Consider the following 17105-nt stretch of genomic DNA (forward strand, 5'->3'; position numbering starts at 1 on the left):
GAGACAGAAATGGAAGCAATGACCATTTGAAGCCAGCAAAATCCGACGAGGTTAGCGCGTTGCTTATCGTAGTCTTGGCATTTCGTTATCGGGGAAATGCCGTCAACGAAACTCCGCCGGAGAAGGGCATCACCTTCTTTCCCTTCTACTTAAACTCTCCCCTCTCCTCATTTCACCTTCCACGCTTTCAATTCCTTTCCTCTATACCTCAAAATGTCCTCCGTCGCCCGCGCCATCCGCCCATTTGCTTCCCGGGTCCTTACCCAGAAGCCTCTTGCCTCCGCCTGCCAGGTTTCGCCTGCTTTCCGTTTCCCGCGGGGAACCAGGAGCTTCTCCCAGAGCCCTCTTTGTGAGTACTATGAACCCCCATTGCTGTTAAATGCTGTCTAGGACGATGTACAAGACATTTGGACTGGCTTTGAAGCATCACAATCCCTCAAACATGCTTCCTGGAGCTCTATGATGTCACATTTTACTAACGGCGCACCAATTCGCGATTATAGCTCAGCTGAAGAAGTACACAGAGTCGCACGAATGGATTGAGCTGGCCGACGGCGGCAAGACTGGTTAGTTCACTACCACCCCGATCAATTGGTCCCACACATCTGCCTTCGACCCATTGAACCGACGTGCCAGGTGTATATGGTCTTTTATAGTATACAGGATATGGAGCAGCGAGGTAACTAACACACTCTACAGCCAAGATCGGTATCACCGAATACGCCGCCCACTCCCTGGGTGATGTTGTCTATGTAGAGCTTCCCGAGGTCGACCTCGAGGTCGTTGCCGGTGAGCCCGTCGGCGCTGTCGAGTCCGTCAAGTCTGCCTCCGATGTCCTCTCCCCTGTCGCCGGCAAGGTTATCAAGGGTAACAGCATCCTCGAGGACAAGGCTAAGACCATCAACGAGAGCCCCGAGGGTGAGGGTTGGATCGCTGAGATTGAGGTCGCTGATGCTGCTGAGCTCGATGCATTGCTCGATGAGGCTGCCTACAAAGAGACCATCGATGCTTAAATTTGAGTGTAAAGACTGATCATGATTTGTGGTTTATAAATGCCTGCCTGGTACGGGATGTGGTGAATTCCTTTTTCTTTAAGTGTGATGTTATATTGTCATGTATGCCCAATGGTGACCGATTTCCTTCAACGAAAGCGTTTAGATTCGTCGATCCGTAAACGGATCGATATACTGTTCAACAAGATTTCTATAGTTATATGTGAATGGTTTGTTGTTTTACTTCCCTGTAGAGAAATCATGGTCCATATATCCAGATTGATGTGTATTCAGAGCTAGATCACGCAGGCCTCATCAGTGGAATGCAGCCGGTCTGTGTACAGGAAAATGATATCATGTACGAAAAGCATTACAACAGAAGCTATACAGGAGGTATGGAATCACGACAGATCGGACACTGGAGACGAAGTCTCATCCAGCTTTCCAGACAGGCAGTGTGGAATATATGACGACAAGGAGTGACCATGTACAACCGGCGACTCAAGATGCTCGAGGCCCCATCGGTGACGCTACTTCCACCCGACGTAGAAGGCGCGGGAAGGACAGGCACCTCGATATCCTGCATGCAAATAGCACAATCGAATATGGCCTTCTTGCGGTCTTTCCGCTGCTTATCGTCATCCTTGGAGTCACTGACCAGATCTCGCTCATCGCCCCGCAGGGATGCAATCGACAGAATGCCACCACCAGCTTCGAGATCCTCGTCCACTCCGGATAAATCGCGCAGCATGGGATGGTAATCGTATGCATGCGGCGCCCAACCACGTGGCACAAAGAAGCGCGGGCCGAGAACGTCCTGGCTGACCAGGATCCAAGCTTGAATCCACACCCATCCAGTCATAATGAATGCGCTTGTGTAGTCGGGGCGGATAAACAACACGTTTCCCCGTGCTGTGAGGAAGTACAAGAATGGGAAGAGCCGGAGAACACTTTGGCCGGCAACGAAGTCCCATCGAAGAGCCTTGCGGCAATTTCGCATCACGTTGCGGTAGATCTGTGGAACCCAGAAGGAGAGATATACTGCTGCCAAGAAGCGGGTGTAAATCGAGCCGAGGCGTCTCGGCAGGAGGAAAGCCCAGATTGACAGGATGAGCATGCCAAACAGCGCAAGATAGAACCGTGCGTACATTGTTCCTACGTCGCTGCGGATTTGCCTTGGAGTTGGGGGAGTGGTTCGGGTGGCTGGCGGCGGCGAATCCATCTCATCGTCCGGGGCGTCTTGGTCGGGCGACAAGATGATTGGGGTCGCCCCCGAGTCTCGCACTTCCGGAGCAGTGGCAGGTAAAGGCAATGGTTCAGGGAGAGAAGTTGGAGCTGATGCATTGGGCGGACGATCTTGCTCTCTTCTTTCTGGCTCTTGCACTGCCCATATTTCCATCATGAACTTCATTCCAATATAACTCACCGACAGGAACGCCAAGAATGATGCAGTGGTCAGAACCAAGAAAGATACTGCCGCGTATAGTTCCAAAACAATGAATGTCAAAACAAATGCATCGCCGAGCGCCATCAATGCGATGGTATAGAAGCTGATCCGACTCCGAGTAGAAGGAGTCGAAGCCTCTTTGATCTGTCGGAGAAGCAGGGCGATCTGTGCAACAAAAACACCAGAAACCACGAAAATGAGACGAGCTGCATATTTACTGTACTCCTCCACTTTGGGCCCAGTCACATATAGCGAATCAGAAGGAGGGAACTCGGGGGTTCCTTTCGTTTCAAGTATGTACCCGCAGTCTGGGGAGAAGACAACAGCAGACATGACCATAAGAGGAGGATCTGGGATCGGCGCTCCCATGGGATATCTGAGCTCTTGCTCCATACGCTCCAGTAACAATCGGTCAGCAGCGGCATCCCCGAGCATCACTGGATGCTGCTGCAAGTAGATGATATGTTCACATTTAGGCGCAGGGAACTCCATCTGCTCTGTTCCTGCGAGAGAGGACCAGGGGAACAGTGTTGGGGGTCGATTTTGCTTCTCCGAGATGGTGTCCGACAGCGACTTGAGAAGAAGCTCATGGGACAGTTCGTAAGTGTCAGAAGATAGCATGAAATGCGGCAAGGAGAAGATGCCGCCAAATTTCTCACTAGAAGTAGTCAAAACGATACTTCCGGTGTCTGGGAAGTGCACACCAAACAACGAGATGTACCAGGTACTTCCCCAGAAGTCCTCGCTCTCGACCGTCAAACTGGCTCGCATCTCTCTCAAAAGTCCATCGCCCATCTGAAGCTCTTCGCCACCTCCCTCTTCAAGATCAAAGTAAAAGGTGCCCACATTGCCAGTGATATTATGGCTGAATTCATGGGTGAAATATTCGTGTTCTTCAGCGATGCCTGTCGTGTTCAGAGGTTCACGGCGATCAGCACCTTCAGTTCGACGAACCCAGTCCCCCCGAAGCTTTCCGGTTGAGTTGCGATATACTGGAAGCAGGAGCTTGGTCAAGTTCAACGTAGGCGAGACGGTGGGGTCTTCTAGACCATGCGGAGGTTCTAATCCGGCATTTGAGACTGCTGATTGTAACTGGTGGCGAGCCAGGCCTTTGACCTGCGGGAAAAGGTCCCAAGCATAGCTGTCATTCCCCCTTAAGCCCGAAAAAGGAAGCCATCGATTGGCGGGCGGATCGAAGTCGCCATATTTTGACCCATTTAACAGCCGAAGGGCCTGTCGCTCATTGTCAAGCTCACGTTGCCGTGCCCGATCTTCATCGATCAATGGTGGTCGAGACTGAGAACTGAGGAGAAGGTAGAACACCAGCAGAAAGAAGAAAAAGGAGCCGCGGTTATCCATCTATGCCACGCAGTCTCGGCATCGGACTCTTTCTCAAAGGCAGACAATAAGCATCGCGATAAAAGAAATAAGAGACCCGAGAAGGACCGGGAAGCTCGGCTAAGTTACAGAGGGAACAAACAGAAAAGAACTAATGAATGACGAGCGCAGTATAAGTAGGTGTCTACGGAGCGGAGTTGATGATGTACTCGACCCGGGGAGCCAGCCCGCCGGGCACCCACTCCTTGCTGACTCATAACGCCTCAGACCCGACATGATGGATGGGTCGATATCAACCTTGAAACGTTCTACTTCGGGATTTATACCCCGTTAAATTAAAAAAAAAAAAATAGACGGGCAATTGAAGACTATTCTTAGCCGACTATTCTTATCCAGAATTTTGTAGAACAGATCAAAAAGATAAGAAATGCCAATGCATCTGTGGCAAGAAATGTCCACTAAATGCGAAGACCTGAAAGCTGATATCAAACCGGTTGAATTTTGGTACAAATAGAAAAACGCATACACACAACGACCATCTCAATCATAATAGCTCTTGCTTTATGATGCAGCAGCCAGGACACCACCCTCGGGCTTCTCATCCCGCCGCCGACGCTTCTCGAGAATGGCCTCGCGGCGCTGTGCAAGCATCTTCAATTGTCTGCTCTCAACACCCTGGAGCCAGTAGCCAAAGCTTCCACCAACACCGGCGAAAAGAGGGTAGACCCAGAGGGATTCCTTGGCGAGGATCGGACGCATCTCGATACCGAGTTGCCAGAGGCGGACGGCAATGCCTGTGGGATCAACGAGGTTAGTCCCAATGGCCATATAAATAAATCAAATAATTGTGCTACCAAGAAGTAGGCTCTTGTAATAGATTGAAAGCCAGAGAAGGATATGTCACGTACCGAAGCCACTCCAGAAGAGTACTTTGTGAACCATGATCGCGGTCGGGCGCGGGGTTGTGGTTGTAATTCGAGTGCGGAGAGGGATCCGAGAAAAAAGATTAAGAAGGCGGATGGGTGGATTGGTTAATTCAACACCACAGCGGCCGGGGTAAATGGAGGCGGAGTTGGATGTTGCCGTCGCAATAGTACAGGAGAGACGAGGTTGAAGCAAATCAGCGGGCCGCAGTTCCCAATCACGGAACAACCATTCTTCCGATCACGGCTGTTATCGCTTATCGCTCGCGCGACTTTGAATCTCTCTCTTGTCCAGGCCAGTCGTGTTACTATGGCTTCTGCTGAGGCAACGGACATGGACAATTCTCAGGGGATAGAGGATGTCCATTCTACGGCTAAACGACCTATTGATATTGAGAGCGTGAAGCACAAGAAGTTCAAAACCGATGACCTTCCCTTGTCCGCCGCGCAACATGCAGTCATTGACAAGCTCCTACATTCATTCAAGAAGAAGGGCGGCTTTGATAGTGTTCGCAAACAAATATGGGCTGACTTCAATGACGGGGTATGAGATATTATTTACATGTTTTTCTGCGCCCTGCTAATCCTACCCGAACAGGAACTTCGGACCGATTTTACCAGCAAGTTAGTCGCACTTGCAGAGTCAGAGATCGATCGCGAGCCGGCACTGCTGTCCCGCGAAAGAGGAAAAGCAGCGACACTCATTGAGGGTGCGGTGGACCGTGGTGATGCCTACAAGAGTGTGGAGGACTCCATTGACCAATTAGCATCTAAACACCTGGATTTTATCCTCGAATCTGTTCGTGAGATCCGATGCCAGGATGTTGGAGAAGAAGTTGCCGGCCGTGAACTCGAGCTAGGGAACAAAACCGATGCAGATTACGAAGCCTACGTCAGTGCCCAGCGGGAGGAGCGGGAAAAAGTGTGGCGCGAAGAGGAGCGCAAACAGAGGGAGATCGAGGAAGAGGAAAAACGCATTAGGGACGAAGAACGCAAAAAGAAGCGCGAGCTTGAACGTCAGAAAGACGACGAAGACCGTGCCCGAAGAAAGGAAATTGATGAACAGAGGCGAGCTGATCGTGAACGTCAACGCGAAGAGCAACGAATTCTCGACGAGCAGCGAGAACGAGAGCGAGACGAAAGATATGAGCGACGAAGGCGAGAAGATAGGGAGCGATATCGAGGCTGGGACCGCGACCGCAGTCGAACTCGAGATAGAGACCGTTTCCGTGATCGCTCTCCGGCCTATCGTTCTGACCGTGGCTTATCCCCTTGGCCCCGTGACTCAAAACACGACAAGTCATCTACATCGAATGCTCCTACTCCTGTGCTAGCGCCTCTTGTGGATGAGAAGTCACTTGAGGAGGCTGCTTTACAAATGCTATTGAAAGAAGGCGAAGAACTTGCAGCCAAGGCTCGACAGAAGCCCGAGTTTGACTTTGAGGAGGCCGAGGCTATTGAAAATGGACTGAAACCGCCAGTATCGACATTAGGGCCGGCTAAGAGCGCCAATGATTCCAGGTTTTCCAATACATCTACTAGAGCGGCCAGCCTATCCCGAGATGCTGACGCGAGGCATGGCTCTCTTGCAGACCGGGGTGATCGGTCCCGACATTTAACTCGGGATCGAAGCCGTAGTCGCTCGCGCCGACGGCACACATCCCGTTATGACACAGATCGTCGACGTGAACGGTCCCGGGATACTTCTGTGAGGTCTCGAGATCGTGATATGGATGCGCGCCGTGGCTACCGCGACTTCCGGGATGATCGAGGTGGTGGAAGCTACAGACCAAGCCGTCGCAGCCGCAGTCGATCTGCCGGCCGGCGTGACCGGGACCGCAGTGTTTGCCGCGATAGAGAGAGAATACGAGATCGATCGCGGTCGAAAGACCGCGACCGAGACCGCAGCCGCAACCGAGACCGAGATCATGACAATTATCGTCCTCGGCGCAATCGGCCCTCTCGCTCACCTATACGCCGACGTTCTCGCAGCCGCTCACGCTCGCGCCTTCGTGCTCGCGACCGCCCTCGGTCACGTTCTCGATCTACTCGACGGCGATCTCGGTCTCGGCGTCGCTCGCCTTCTCCTACTCTAGATATTGACCGCTACGTGCCCTCCACCAGTAACCGGAGCAAGTCGCCACGCCGCCGGGTCCGATCTCCAGAGCGAGAACAGCGACCCCGGTTAGCCGACATTGACCGTTACAAACCGGTATCTGAACGAGATAAGGATCCGACTCAAGCAAAAGAGGGAGATCTGGAGATTGGCACAGAAAAAGAAAAGAAGGAGAAAGAAAAAGAAAAAGAAAAAGAGAAGGACGCAGATGATCGCCGACCTCGTCGACGAACCCCTAGTCGACGAAGGAGTCCTAGCCGACGAAGAAGTCCAAGCCGACGACGAAGTCGCAGTCGCAGAAGGAACCGGAGCCGGTGATTTTTACGCAGGTGTTTTGCCATGTATAAAAAGACGAGGGAGGCTTTTTTTTACTGGTTCACTCCTTTTTTAAACTACCCTGTAATAATAACATGTATGATCAGAGGAACTATAACCATTTGAATTTCCTTCCCATCTACGATTTGTACTCTCAATTCCGTCTTAACTTGATGTTGATGTAGATCACATGCATTGATAGCAGATAAGCTTATCCGTTATCAGTTCTCCACCCAAAAAAGTTGAAAAATGCCCGACCTCCAAAGAGACTCGCCAACTTCCACCAAGACACAGACAAAACTCGCGGGCTATCGGACACGAAGATCACATTTAGCCGTATCAAAACTTTCGAAACATCTTATCAGCACGCCTTCCAACCCTTAAACACCACATCAGCGCATCACAATCTACCAGAAATCTCTGCGACTCCCAGCAAACCGCATACCTCCAAACGCCCAAAACATGCCAAACGCAACGACAAGATCCGAGGCTGCTACAAGCAATCCCTCTCCACAAACCCTAAACCTAGCAGACCGCACTGCGCCCCAGCGACAGCGAGCAAACTCTGTTCAATCATCCGATTCCGACCCAACCTCCTCCTCAGGCTCATCTTCAGAGGATGACAGCGAGAGCGAAAGGGAAGACGAACAGCACTCCGACCAAGAAATGAATAGCACAAGAGAGTCGACCACCCACGCACATGCCTCTAATCCATCCTCACTGCCTCACATCGCCGGTCGCCCGAAACCGCGCATACATCGCATGAAAGGCGATTCGGGACTTTTGTCGCGGCTCAACGCTTTCTTGCCACAGATGAAGGATGCAAATGAGGATTTGCAGAGGCAGATTGAAGCCGGGGAGGCTGGGGATCTGATTCTCGACAATGCGGACGAGAATGGGGAGCAGTATATTGAGATGGTAAGGTTTATTGATTGTGCTTCATGTTTGTGATGGGTTTGCTAACGGAGTTTAGGATCTTGGTCTTGGTGTTTTGGAAGAGAAGCGCGATGGTGATTCTTCGAGTGACGAGGAGAGTGATGACGAAGGGTCTAAGGATGCCACAGGGGCTGGGAAGACTCCCCAGGAGATGAATGACTCGGATATCATTGGGAAGCTTATGGGAGGTAAGACTAAGAAGTCGAATACGGATAAGCCGTCTATCGAGGAGATGGCTTAGTAGACACTTGTTAGATTTGGTGGTGGGTTGCATCATTTATGACATTTTTGGTCGAGATGTGTGGTCTTGATTCAATCATGGCGATTTACTGGCTTGACATTTGCATACCGTGGGCTCCGTGTTATCATTTAGCGTCTAATGCTTTGCTTTTTTCCCCTCTACAGAAGTGGCTCCAAACCAATCGCATGCACAGACACATACATTCATTCCCTATGTATGCAACTCATCAAAAATCAAGTCTAGATAACGAAAAATAATAGTAAAACAAAACAAGAGCATATCGCACATCTCTATATATGCATGAACCCATCATACACTATGACTGAATGACATTATTAAAAAGTGATAATTTTGCGTTTCACCGTCTCATTTTTTAGACCACTTCCTTGATGCGGCAAGTCCAGCCGGATTCCTGGCTCAGAAGAGGCAAGCTGTAGCAGGTCAGTATACTGATTAGAAAGAAACTGGAAGGAGTGAACTAACCTCGCACCAAGACACCAGCCCAGCTCGTTGTTCTTGATCTTCTTGGCGATCTTGACCTCACGGGACAAGGGCATTTCGTAACCGGTGTGCAGCAGACCCATCATGAAGCTGAGGTCCATACACCAATCCGGACGATCCCGAAGTTGCACGAGCGCATTATCCTCATCCTCGAACTTAACACTCTCGAATGCCTTCCATTCACTCTCGCCAGCACAAACGGTGGAGGTCAGCTGATTAAGCTCATCCAAAGTGAAAGATTCCGGCATGCCAAGAGGAGCCGTGCGGTCGAAGAAATAAGAGAAGATGTACACGTCCTCTCGGGCAAAAGTCTTCGCGAGAGAGGGCTGGTGCACGCCGTTGAAAGAGCAGGGTGAAAGCTTGCACTCGCCGCTCTTCTTCAGGATCTTCTCGGCGATAGCACGGCACTGGGGGGCCATAGACTTGTCCTTCGGGCCCACCATGGTCACTTTGACTTTAGGTCCCAGAGGATGATCCGCGGGGAATTTCAGTGAAACTTCCTTCTGCATTCCTGGGCCAATGCAGGGGTTGGAGATGGGCTGCTCAACCCAGGAGAGGTCCTTGGGGCTCATAGCTAGCATTGCCTCCACGACCACGGTGTTCATGGCCTCGCGAGCAGACATGAGACCGTATCCTAGATGGGAGTGCTGATACAGCTCGAATTGGCGGCCACCGAACTTGAGGTCATACTTGTGGTCACCGGCGGCGAGGTGCTCCGGCATACCACCAGCCTTGCTCTGCTCGAAGGTAGGCTGGAAGACAATCTGAGTGGAACCGCCACCCAAATCAAAGACAGCAGCCGTGGGAGTCTCATCCGGGCCACCAATCTTGCCCAACAGGTAGTTGGTTGTAATCCAAGCGTAGACACCTTCGTCCGAACCATCCATGATCTGGACACCGCCATTCTCCTTGGAGACAACGGGGAAGGGGTAGGCGGTTTCCAGGCGGTGTCTAACGGCTTCCAAGATCTTGTCACTCATTTCAGGACCTAGAAGACGAAGTCCGGCCGTGGCCTTGAGGGCAACCGGAGAGCACGACCTATACTCCTCAGGAACCGACTTCACAGCGACATCCATAAGAGGGTCCAGACTCAGAGCTGCACCCTCGGCATCCTCTCTAAAAGAGCTGAGACCGGATCCTCCCTCCTTCTTTTTCGTTTGTTCGAATACCTCGTTCTCAAGTTCTGGGGTAGGGCCGCAGTTGTTGAATCGGTATACATGAATCCGGGACCCAGTGCTACCAGCATCGATCATAAGAGCGTACTGAATAAGAGGTTTGGATGAATCAAATGGCTTGGTGCATACTCTCGAAGTGGACGCACCACTGCTTGAAGGTGGTTGCTCTGTCAAATAATCAGTTCTGCGAACGGCAGCGCACGCAAGGGAAACACCAACCGTTGGTAAGACTTGAAGCGCTCGGTTGGGACGGGGAGAGCCACACCAGCACCATAAAGATGAAGGCAATGATTGCCCCCGTCTTCAAGTAACGCGATCTCTGGGTTTGTGCCATGTTGACGGGTTGTTTGTCGGAGGATTGACTGGACTCAATGGACTGCGAGATAGCAGATCCGTCGCTGCGGGAGATGGAGCGGTGGCGGGTAGCCGAATCTATGTAGTCAGATTTGCTGTTATGGGTTTGATTGTCGACTCCAGTCGACATTCGAGCAGTTGACGAATTATAAGGGTGCAATGACAGGTGGCGTTTGTCGCTGGTGCAAGAATGGCTAAACGATCGTATGGGGTTAAGAGGAAGAATGAAACAATTAAGTAACCATTGATCCCGATGTCCTCCAAAAACACCAATCCAGTCTAGGGGGGAAAAAGCGGATGGATGTAAAGAGGGAAACTTGTCAGGGGAGAAAGGAGATTCAAAGTTTCATGGTTGTGGCGCAGATGTGGCGTTGAATGCATGCATGGTTGTGCCGGTACCTGGGTACATAACTAGTACATACCACGGGAGAACTTCCGAGATTCAAATGTTCATAGGAATGATGATATAGAATTAAAACATTTTTCTCTTCTAGTGAGTGTAAAGTGGACTGTCTTTTCCAGAAACAAATAACAAAACAAATGCTTGAGGCCTCTACGAGGGAAGTTAGAGCAAGCAACGTTGTGGTCTTGCAATTCAATCAAGTTAGCAGTGCAAGCTACATACGTAGACTTGAAGGGTTGACTGCTATATACACGAAATACAACAGAACAACATTAGAGTGTACTTATATTCTCACAGAGTTACTCCGCAGAGAGAAAGTATAGCTTGCATTGTTAGCACGTACAAGTAGTAATTGATTTATTGCCAGTACGTCCCGACTCTCAAATTGAGTGAGAAACTTCCATTTTCCATGTATCAAGGCAGCTGTTTTAGACGACGCGCCGGATGCCGGATGTGCTCGATGTGCAGTAAGGCCATACTATTTGATAGGTACGTACTAGGTAGGCATCATGAGTTGGCCGGAAGCATTTAACCTTCAAATATTGGTATGTAGGTATAGTCCCGGGGCAGATGCCAGATGGTGGATTACTAATGTTTGTTGTGTTTGCATCCTTGGGCTCAGTCCACGGGTCCAATGTCGTATTTGACTTCCCCATATTTAGCGGCCCTTCCACTGTTCAATTAACTGCTCTGTATTTTATCGTTGCAAACACTATATTTCTCCCCCCTGGCGAGCTCGCCTCTCTTCTACTGCTCCTGCTACATTTCCCGCTACTAGCCGACAATATGAACCACCCACGCAGTCTCATATCATCCGCCCAGGCCCTACGCCAGGTCTTCATCGCACCCGTTCGCATCTCCAGAGTTAGCATGCTTGCATTCAGGCCTCCTCAGAATGTCCCACAGACTCGATTTTTCCACCAATCCCGTTGCCTTGAGCTTCGAGCATACCGACCACCTGTCGAAAAGCCGCCGATAAACGAAGCCATCCGGGCGTCATTTGTCCAAGTTGTGAACGATGAAGGTGACCTCGACCCTCCGACCAGACTAGAGGATGTCCTTGAAAGTTTTGATCACGCCGAATTCTTTCTTCTCCAGGTGCAAGAAGGAGATAATGACAACCCGCCGGTTTGCAAGGTCTACAATAAGAAAGAAGTGCGAGAACATGAAAAGGCCAAAGCAAAGTCAGCTCGCGAATCCAAGGTTATATTCAAACAAATTGAACTGAACTGGGCAATCGATGCCCATGACCTGTCGCACCGCCTGAAACAACTCTCGACCTTTTTGGAGAAAGGCCACAGGGTGGAAATCCTATTGACCACCAAAAAGCGCAAACGCAGTCCTACAGTGGATGAGATCAAACAGGTCATGCAGAGTGTTTTAAACACAGTCAGAGAGGCCGGTGGAACTCAAACCAAGGCAATGGAGGGGGAACCGGGAAAGCAACTCAGGATTACTGCACAGAAAAATATCTAGCGGAGAGGACTGTTCACATGTATATTATATGGCATTGAACTGTACAACATGGCATCAGTTGTATAGCGCTGTTTGTGATCACTGTTAGACTATTCAAGAATTTGAATGTGTTGGGTCCATACACCGTGATACCTGATGTCACTTGTCCATACCTTCGAAGTAGCCCTGGAGATCTAAGACCATTGGAATACTGCGCATCGAGACACAGTTGCCACACAGATAACCGAAAAATATTCATAAAATTGATGTTTGATTATCCCCATGTTGAACACTCTACCTAGGTATTCTGCCCGCAATTCGAGGCCCGTGATTGGCCGATGACTAAGCCACCCTGAGCGGATCCATCCATGCCGGAAGCCATCTTACTAGAAAATTTGGTGTTGATCTGGGCTTCTTCTCTCCCATCCTTACTCCATCTCTTTAATCTTTCCTTTTTGTTCTTGTTCCATCGTTTTTGTTTCGATTGAACCAAGATGTCGACCATCTCCCGTTCATTGAACCTCCTGGCGCGCACTAGCCGGTCCTCCCTGCTGCGTCCGACTACCGTCAACCCTGTCCACCATGTCTTCAGCAACAAGGTGGCCGGCCGTGGATTGGCTACTGCTTTCGAGCGTAACAAGCCCCACGTGAACATTGGTAAGATCTAGTCGTTGGCGCATAATTCATTTCCATGCTCAAAGGTTGTTGTCCAGGTACCATTGGTCACGTCGATCACGGCAAGGTAAGCTATTCGCGACTTGTTCCGACACTCCGGCCATCCGAACGTGAATTTAACCCGTCCGCCCATAGACCACCCTGACTGCCGCCATCACCAAGTACCAGGCCTCCAAGGGTCTTGCCAACTTCCTCGACTATGCCTCCATTGACAAGGCCCCTGAGGAGCGCAAGCGTGGTATCACCATCTCGACTGCCCACATTGAGTTTGCAACTGAGGCCCGTCACTACGCCCACGTCGACTGCCCCGGTCACGCCGATTACATTAAGAACATGATTACTGGTGCCGCCAACATGGATGGTGCCATTGTCGTCGTTGCTGCCTCCGATGGTCAGATGTACGGCCCCCAGCATATAAACCTAGTTTGAAGAGTGTGCTGACGCAATTCACGCAATAGGCCCCAGACCCGTGAGCACTTGCTGCTTGCCCGTCAGGTTGGTGTTCAGAAGATTGTTGTGTTCGTTAACAAGGTCGACGCTGTCGAGGACCCTGAGATGCTTGAGCTAGTCGAGCTCGAGATGCGTGAGCTGCTCTCCTCTTACGGATTCGAGGGTGAGGAGACTCCTATCGTCTTCGGCTCTGCCCTCTGCGCCCTAGAGGACCGCCGCCCCGACATTGGTACTGAGCAGATTGAGAAGCTCATGGAGGCCGTCGACACCTGGATCCCCACCCCCGAGCGTGATATGGATAAGCCTTTCCTTATGTCCGTTGAGGAAGTCTTCTCTATCCCTGGCCGTGGTACTGTTGTCTCTGGCCGTGTCGAGCGTGGTCTCCTGAAGAAGGATACTGAGGTAGAAATTGTCGGTGCCACCGACTCCGGCAACCCCATCAAGACCAAGGTTACCGATATTGAGACCTTCAAGAAGTCCTGTGACGAGTCCCGTGCTGGTGACAACTCCGGTCTCCTGCTCCGCGGTGTCCGCCGTGAGGACATCCGCCGCGGTATGGTCGTTGCTGCCCCTAACAGCACCAAGGCCAACAACAAGTTCCTCGTGTCCATGTACGTTTTGACCGAGGCTGAGGGTGGTCGCCGTACTGGTTTCGGTGCCAACTACCGCCCCCAGGTCTACATCCGTACTGCTGGTAGGTTCAATTTCCACTAATCTAATGTAATATCAAATCGATATAAGGGATGCTAACTATGCTCTAGATGAGGCTGGTGATCTCAGCTTCCCTGATGGCGACATGGCCAGACGTGTCCAACCCGGTGACAACGTTGAGATGGTCCTCAAGACCCACCACCCTGTTGCTGCCGAGCCCGGTCAGCGCTTCAACATCCGTGAGGGTGGCCGCACTGTCGCCACTGGTCTGATTACCCGTGTCGTCGAGTAAATGGTCCGCTCACACCCATGGTCAGGCAGGTGAACTGTCTGACCTTTGTATTATGAACCCCTTTTCTTTAACATGTTTGTTTTGGCACCTTTTATTCCACAGCGCGGGAATCATCGATCAGCACGAGGGATCCGGGGGTAAACCGGAGTTTTCGCTTGAATCTTGTTCATGTACCTCTACTGTCTTGGAGATGTAGTCAGATTTTCTTTCATTTCTCCACTCCCGTGAAAATGTATTCAGACCAAATTCTTCCTAGGCTCATATATAATTCCAGTCCAAGTTCAACTCAATGTGCACCCGATATTTCGCTGCTTAACCCTCATTTGGTCTATTCCATAAGAGGACCGCTCTAACCCGTCCTTTCGACTGATTGGTGTTTCACCTAACGCCTGATCTCGTTATCGTTTACGAATGCGCTGCACATTCCCACATATGTTGGGCGAAGTCAGGCATAGACATCAATCAACCACTGCAGCCATCTTCAGGCATCTTCAGCATCGTGAGGCATCGTCAGTCATCGTCAGTCATCGTCAGTCATCGTCAGTCATCGTCAGTCATCGTCAGTCATCGTCAGTCATCGTCAGTCATCGTCAGTCATCGTCAGGCAGCCGCGAGAAGTGCTGGTTCAATGTGTATGGCTATATAACTAATAATGGAGGAGGGATGTCGTGGCGGTTGCCCTGTAGGGTCTTGGGCTGCAGCACCTCGCAGCACTTATTAACTATGTGGTGCTACGCTAGCATGATGCTGCCAAAATTCACCCAAATGCTAAGCTATCATAATACAATACTCCTTTTTACCCTTAGTCTCTCCATATAGTCAGTGACCTCAATAATCCTTCGCTCCGAAATGGCGGCACACTAGTACCTAGGTATTAGTCTAGTATTGCAGACTTGTCTCCTCCGATACAGGGTGCGGGGGGTATAAAACCTAGAACTAAGAAGTACATGTCGTACTCCGCACATCAGGGCATTCAAGATCTCTACCGCAGAGATCAGGAGTAACCTTTAGCCTTGGAATATTCCTATGGCCAAGCCACGGATAGCTTTACCAAGCCACTAAAGTTTTGCACCCTCGAACTGGAACTTTCAGGTGAATTTTTTGGCGCGCATTAGAGTGATTATAAGCGTACGGAGCAGGGGTATTGAGAATCCTTCATTGGATCATCTACTTCCACATAGCCATATATTAGGCCTTCTAGATCATAGTTCATATAAAACATTGAACTCAATCCACTGATAGGTTATCAGACCGCGTTCGCTTACGCAGTTCACTTTCATTGGTGCTGTCATTGTTGCCCAGTCGTAACCTCAAAAACCCGCAAACTAATCCGGAGAAACGGAGAAACGCAATAAAAGGAATGATTATATTAAATATATTGGGAAGAGCTCCACAGACAATACCGGAGGATTGGAAACAAGGGCCAACGCAATATATTTAGGGAAAAGTCATGGGCGCATGTGTAGCGGGCCTTCCTGGAATTTTGTATTTTCTTGCAAGATTGCGGAAGTATTTGGCATTACACACATTATATACCACTATGAAGCATCGAGGTGATCTTGGTCCTATGGCCGGCGGTGCGAGAGTTGCTGCGACGCCCTTGCAAGCTCAAGATGCACCGACTTATCTTTTTGCGTTGTATGATATCATTTTGTATTAATTAATCGGAGAGAAGCTTAATGGTCTACACAGCGGAGATTCCTACATTCAGACTGAGTTCACTGTCGATGGCACACAGCCATCTACTACAAACCCGACACTAGGTGGGTGCTATTCACGTGAAGAAGTAGGATTGAGATACTCATAATGCCAAATAGGGCCCGGTACAACGAGCGGTGGTACCAATTGGATCGGATACCTGACCACTCTATACAATGGCTCGCCGGTACTCAGCTACATCTTCGCTGTTGGAGGAGCAACAATCGAGACGGGATGTGACATCGCAGGTCCGGGACTTTGAGTTGGCATATAGCAAGAAGCCTATATCTGCGCCGTGGTCTTCAGAAAATGCGGTGTTTGGGTTCCGGATTGGGATCAATGAGTATCGCGCCTCAATACACGTTGCCGGTATGATCTAATGATTCCGATTTGTAGCATCGGGTGGGGTCATCAAAAAAACCCAACCTAGTGTACTTGACATTAATGGCCTAGTAACAATGTCTCATTGAAAATATATATGCATCTGGCGGACGGAAGTTCCTTTTCCTCAATGTTCCGCCTACAGATCGGAGTCCTATTATCATCAAAGAGGGGCCAGAAGCCTCAAAACACATGCTACGTGGGTGAAGACTTACAATAAGGCCTTCAATCAATGATCAATGACTTTAGGTCGAGTCAGACTGACGTACGTTCTGATCTCTTGCATTGTTCTCATAAAACTAACCCGATCGTAGACTACGATGGTTCTTTACGATACCTTGGTCCTTTATGCCGAAGATCTGGATGATCCTCAGACATAAGGATTTCCGAATGCCATTTGTTTCAATGAGAATGGAACCTCCTGTATTTGGTGGAGTCATTATCACCCCGGGCAGAACTACCATAAACTACAGGCAGCGGATATGATCCAGTACTTGCATCCTCTCGGTACTTGGTAGACTGATCGACGCGGATCGGGATGGATAGAGGTGGATTAGAAGGAGGTATCAAAAAGCAGATCATAGAATAAATAGCATTGTGAGAAATCCTCAACATGGTCATGTAGATGGTAGATAACTAGTTATACACGGAGTACATACTCTGTATCGTAGACGGACTTAACGGAGGAAGCGTATTGCACCTGATTGGCCCGGGCGAAAATATCGCACCACTTCGGCCGAACTTGACGGATGAATATCATCT

At 50.1% G+C, this 17105-nt stretch overlaps 10 protein-coding genes across 10 annotated transcripts; 7 read left to right on the forward strand and 3 right to left on the reverse strand.

The window, feature by feature from the left end:
- Positions 1-213: 213 nt before the first annotated feature.
- N7471_005140 (glycine decarboxylase subunit H) lies at positions 214-1013 on the forward strand (the record flags this gene model as incomplete). The annotated part of the gene is made up of 3 exons (XM_057277859.1): positions 214-349; positions 504-566; positions 700-1013. The coding sequence occupies 3 exons, from the start codon at positions 214-216 to the stop codon at positions 1011-1013; spliced, it is 513 nt and encodes a 170-aa protein (XP_057137469.1).
- A 361-nt stretch (positions 1014-1374) lies between these two features.
- Positions 1375-3798, reverse strand: dscA (ubiquitin-protein ligase dscA; the record flags this gene model as incomplete). Its single annotated transcript, XM_057277860.1, has 1 exon — positions 1375-3798. The coding sequence occupies one exon, from the start codon at positions 3796-3798 to the stop codon at positions 1375-1377; it is 2424 nt and encodes an 807-aa protein (XP_057137470.1).
- Positions 3799-4132: 334 nt separating this feature from the next.
- N7471_005142 (putative NADH-ubiquinone oxidoreductase 14 kDa subunit) lies at positions 4133-4916 on the reverse strand. Its single transcript, XM_057277861.1, has 2 exons — positions 4686-4916; positions 4133-4571 (listed from the first exon to the last, which is right to left on the reverse strand). The coding sequence occupies exons 1-2, from the start codon at positions 4717-4719 to the stop codon at positions 4339-4341; spliced, it is 267 nt and encodes an 88-aa protein (XP_057137471.1). The 5' UTR covers positions 4720-4916; the 3' UTR covers positions 4133-4338.
- A 94-nt stretch (positions 4917-5010) lies between these two features.
- On the forward strand, positions 5011-7134 carry N7471_005143 (BOD1/SHG1 domain-containing protein; the record flags this gene model as incomplete). Its single annotated transcript, XM_057277862.1, has 2 exons — positions 5011-5244; positions 5299-7134. 2 exons carry the CDS (start codon positions 5011-5013, stop codon positions 7132-7134), a joined length of 2070 nt encoding a protein of 689 aa, XP_057137472.1.
- Positions 7135-7398: 264 nt separating this feature from the next.
- N7471_005144 (NOPCHAP1/New4 family protein) lies at positions 7399-8499 on the forward strand. Its single transcript, XM_057277863.1, has 2 exons — positions 7399-8049; positions 8105-8499. Exons 1-2 carry the CDS (start codon positions 7594-7596, stop codon positions 8306-8308), a joined length of 660 nt encoding a protein of 219 aa, XP_057137473.1. The 5' UTR covers positions 7399-7593; the 3' UTR covers positions 8309-8499.
- A 182-nt stretch (positions 8500-8681) lies between these two features.
- N7471_005145 (guanosine diphosphatase) lies at positions 8682-10468 on the reverse strand (the record flags this gene model as incomplete). Its single annotated transcript, XM_057277864.1, has 3 exons — positions 8682-8739; positions 8792-10151; positions 10204-10468. 3 exons carry the CDS (start codon positions 10466-10468, stop codon positions 8682-8684), a joined length of 1683 nt encoding a protein of 560 aa, XP_057137474.1.
- A 1059-nt stretch (positions 10469-11527) lies between these two features.
- Positions 11528-12217, forward strand: N7471_005146 (putative translation initiation factor IF3; the record flags this gene model as incomplete). The annotated part of the gene is made up of 1 exon (XM_057277865.1): positions 11528-12217. The coding sequence occupies one exon, from the start codon at positions 11528-11530 to the stop codon at positions 12215-12217; it is 690 nt and encodes a 229-aa protein (XP_057137475.1).
- Positions 12218-12690: 473 nt separating this feature from the next.
- N7471_005147 (translation elongation factor Tu) lies at positions 12691-14264 on the forward strand (the record flags this gene model as incomplete). The annotated part of the gene is made up of 5 exons (XM_057277866.1): positions 12691-12853; positions 12910-12938; positions 13007-13269; positions 13330-14015; positions 14083-14264. The coding sequence occupies 5 exons, from the start codon at positions 12691-12693 to the stop codon at positions 14262-14264; spliced, it is 1323 nt and encodes a 440-aa protein (XP_057137476.1).
- A 1540-nt stretch (positions 14265-15804) lies between these two features.
- N7471_005148 (uncharacterized protein) lies at positions 15805-16224 on the forward strand (the record flags this gene model as incomplete). Its single annotated transcript, XM_057277867.1, has 3 exons — positions 15805-15902; positions 15957-16027; positions 16082-16224. The coding sequence occupies 3 exons, from the start codon at positions 15805-15807 to the stop codon at positions 16222-16224; spliced, it is 312 nt and encodes a 103-aa protein (XP_057137477.1).
- Positions 16225-16440: 216 nt separating this feature from the next.
- On the forward strand, positions 16441-16944 carry N7471_005149 (uncharacterized protein; the record flags this gene model as incomplete). Its single annotated transcript, XM_057277868.1, has 3 exons — positions 16441-16546; positions 16593-16608; positions 16658-16944. 3 exons carry the CDS (start codon positions 16441-16443, stop codon positions 16827-16829), a joined length of 294 nt encoding a protein of 97 aa, XP_057137478.1. The 3' UTR covers positions 16830-16944.
- Between the last annotated feature and the right edge of the window lie 161 nt (positions 16945-17105).

The sequence above is a fragment of the Penicillium samsonianum genome (assembly GCF_028829775.1).
Source record: "Penicillium samsonianum strain IBT 33392 chromosome Unknown utg000003l_segment0_segment0, whole genome shotgun sequence".
NCBI classification, from domain to species: domain Eukaryota; kingdom Fungi; phylum Ascomycota; class Eurotiomycetes; order Eurotiales; family Aspergillaceae; genus Penicillium; species Penicillium samsonianum.